Here is a 2,658-nt window from a genome sequence, read left to right as displayed (position 1 = left end):
AAGTTGACCCGACCTCCAAGGCCTCTTTCCCTGCCTCCCTGCTTCATTTTCAAATCTCTCCACCTCTGTCTCTCATTCACCATGCTTTCTCAGTACCCGTTATTCACAGTGGGTACCTGGGGCACTGCCTGAGTGGGTGTGTATGCATTTGAGTGGCCAAAACTCAAAACCCGTTTACTTCCTTCACCTCTAACCACTCAAACTGCTTCTCACAGTGAAACCTGACCCTCCGGAATCAGTCAAAATAAAGCCAGTGCTCAAAGCCGCTCATAAACTGTCCGTGAGCTGGTCGTACCCTCAGACCTGGCAGACAGGGTTCTATGCACTCAAGTTTGAACTTGCCTACAGCATGCAGAACACAGACATGTTTCAGAACAAGGTATGTCACAAATCTGTCTTCTCTCTCTCTCTGTCTCTCTCTGTTTACCTCTCTGTCGCTCCCTCTGTCTGTCGGTCTCTCTCTATCAAGATTTGGAGGTGCTGGTGTTGGACTGAGGTGTACAAAATTAAAACAAACACACAATACCAGGTTACAGTCCAACCGGTTTATTTGGAAGCAGGATGAAGGAGCAGCGCTCCGAAAGCTAGTGCTTCCAAATAGACAACCACCTGCTGAAGTGCCTGTGACACTATGGCATTCCTACATTTCTCTGTCAACGTCTCTGTCGAACGCACTCGCTCTGTCTCACTGTCTCTTGCTCGCATGCTCTTTATTGCTCGCGGTCACTCTATCTTGCTGTCGCTCATGCTCTCTCTCTGTCGCTCGCACTCTTTCTCTATTGCTCGTGTTCTTTCTATCGCTCTTAATGTCTCCATCTCTCTGTGGCTCATGCTCTCTCTGTCTCTCTATCCCTCTCCCTCTATTTCCATCTGTGCTTATACCTGCTCCATACAATTGTATTATTTATAGACTAGTTACCACACAGATGGCAATGGGAACGTCACTGGGTTAGTAATCCAAAGCCTAACGCTCTGGGGGACATGGGCTCGAAACCCCTCGCAACCCCGGTGGAATTTAAATTCAGTGAATGAAATTCGGAATTGGGGGATGGTGACCATGACGACCCTCATTGATTGATTATGGTAAATATCCCCCCCCCCCCATCAGAAGGGATGGGGCAGAGGTGGGAAATGGAGGACGGAAATCTGCCATCTTTAACCAGGTCTGGGCCTACATGTTACTCTGGACCCTACATAGTGATGGGGAGGACTCGCAATTGTCCTCTGAAATGGCCCTGATGGAGACATTCAGTTGATGGATAATTAAGGGTTATAGCAAATTAGGTGCAGGAGGAGATGATTTAGTTTCTCTGTTAAATACTATCGTGGCTGATGTGTTTGATTTGCGAAATCCACAATCTCAGGCCTAACAAGAATCTAATGTGCCTAAATGATGACCTCCTCTCCACCATCCCTACCATCTACTGAAGCAGGAAGTTCCAAAGGAATTAGAGAAAAAAATTCTCCTCATCTGTGTCCCAAAAGGGGTTAGCTAATTTTAAAATCGTGTCTCCTAATTAATGTCTGGTCACGAAGGGGAAAATTGCTTTCACATCCATTTTTCAAGATCATATCCTTAAATCAGGTTGCCCCGACTCCACTAAACTCCAGAGGGAACCAACTCCGTCTTTTCGCCCTGTCCTGGGAAGTCTGGTCATCTTGCTGGCACTTCAAACCATCCGACGGACGAATAGCAAAACCCCATGGAGGCCATTTGGCCCATTCTGTTAGTGTCAGCTCTCTGTAAGAGAGCTGACACCCACCATCTGACCGAGAGCTTTAAAATTCGGAAAAGGGGTTCGATAGGGGAGATGGAGAGAAGGATGCTTCCACCCATCGTGAAGACCAAAATGAGGGCGAACTTAATATGAGATGGTCGCTAATAAATCCAATCAGGAGTTTGGGAGAAAGGGCACGGTGGTTAGCACTGCTGCTTCACAGCACCAGGATCCCAGGTTCGATTCCAGCCTCGAGCGGCTGTCTGTGGGGAGTTTGCACATTCTCCTCGTGTCTGCGGTGGATGTGCAGGGCAGGTGAATTGGCCATGCTAAATAGCCCATAGTGTTAGGTGCATTAGTCAGAGGGAAATGGGTTTGGGTGGGTTACTCTTTGGAGAGTCAGTGTGGACTGGTTGGGCCGAAGGGCCTGTTTCCACCCTGTAGGGAATCAAATCTAATCTAATCTTGTACCCAGAGTGAAAGGGGAGAACAAGGTTTCCAGAGCTGAGCATTTGTCTGGGATACTGACCCCTGCCGAATTGTCATTTGGAGTGGTGGTGGGGTGTGCTCAATGTCAAAATGACACGGGGCTGTCTCTGTGCGTAGGTTAGCCTACTGGAAACCAGTTTTGTGATCACTGATGCCTTGCCCGATGTGAACTACACCGTGAGGGTCCGAGCGAAGGAGGAGTTTGATCATGGTGCTTGGAGTAACTGGAGTGAGCCTGTGTATGGCATGCCATGGGCAGGTAGGTCTAGAAGATGGCCACCATCCACCCCTTTTCTCTTTCCTTCATCACTCGATGCACTCCCTACCCCACCCGCACACCTCTCCACATCTTTCCCCTCAGTCTCCCTTTCTCTTGTTCCTGCCTGCATTTCCTCTCCTCCATTATCTCTCTCCCTCCTTTCCCAACACCATCCTCTCGCTATCACACCAT

The 2,658-nt window shown here is 48.7% G+C and overlaps 1 protein-coding gene across 1 annotated transcript in view; it reads left to right on the top strand.

Annotated features, from left to right (window-relative positions):
* Positions 1-6: 6 nt before the first annotated feature.
* LOC122547980 (interleukin-6 receptor subunit alpha-like) overlaps positions 7-2,658 on the top strand; it is an 11,222-nt gene continuing 8,570 nt past the window's right edge. The window contains exons 1-2 of the mRNA XM_043686533.1: positions 7-379; positions 2,325-2,466. Of these exons, the coding sequence (XP_043542468.1) occupies positions 350-379; positions 2,325-2,466 (172 nt within the window). The 5' untranslated portion in view covers positions 7-349. The remainder of the gene's footprint in view (positions 380-2,324; positions 2,467-2,658) is intronic.

Source organism: Chiloscyllium plagiosum, unplaced genomic scaffold, assembly GCF_004010195.1.
Source record: "Chiloscyllium plagiosum isolate BGI_BamShark_2017 unplaced genomic scaffold, ASM401019v2 scaf_15270, whole genome shotgun sequence".
In the NCBI taxonomy this organism is placed as follows: domain Eukaryota; kingdom Metazoa; phylum Chordata; class Chondrichthyes; order Orectolobiformes; family Hemiscylliidae; genus Chiloscyllium; species Chiloscyllium plagiosum.
The sequence above is the reverse complement of the archived record's forward strand: the minus strand, read 5'-3'. Positions and strand labels throughout refer to the sequence as shown.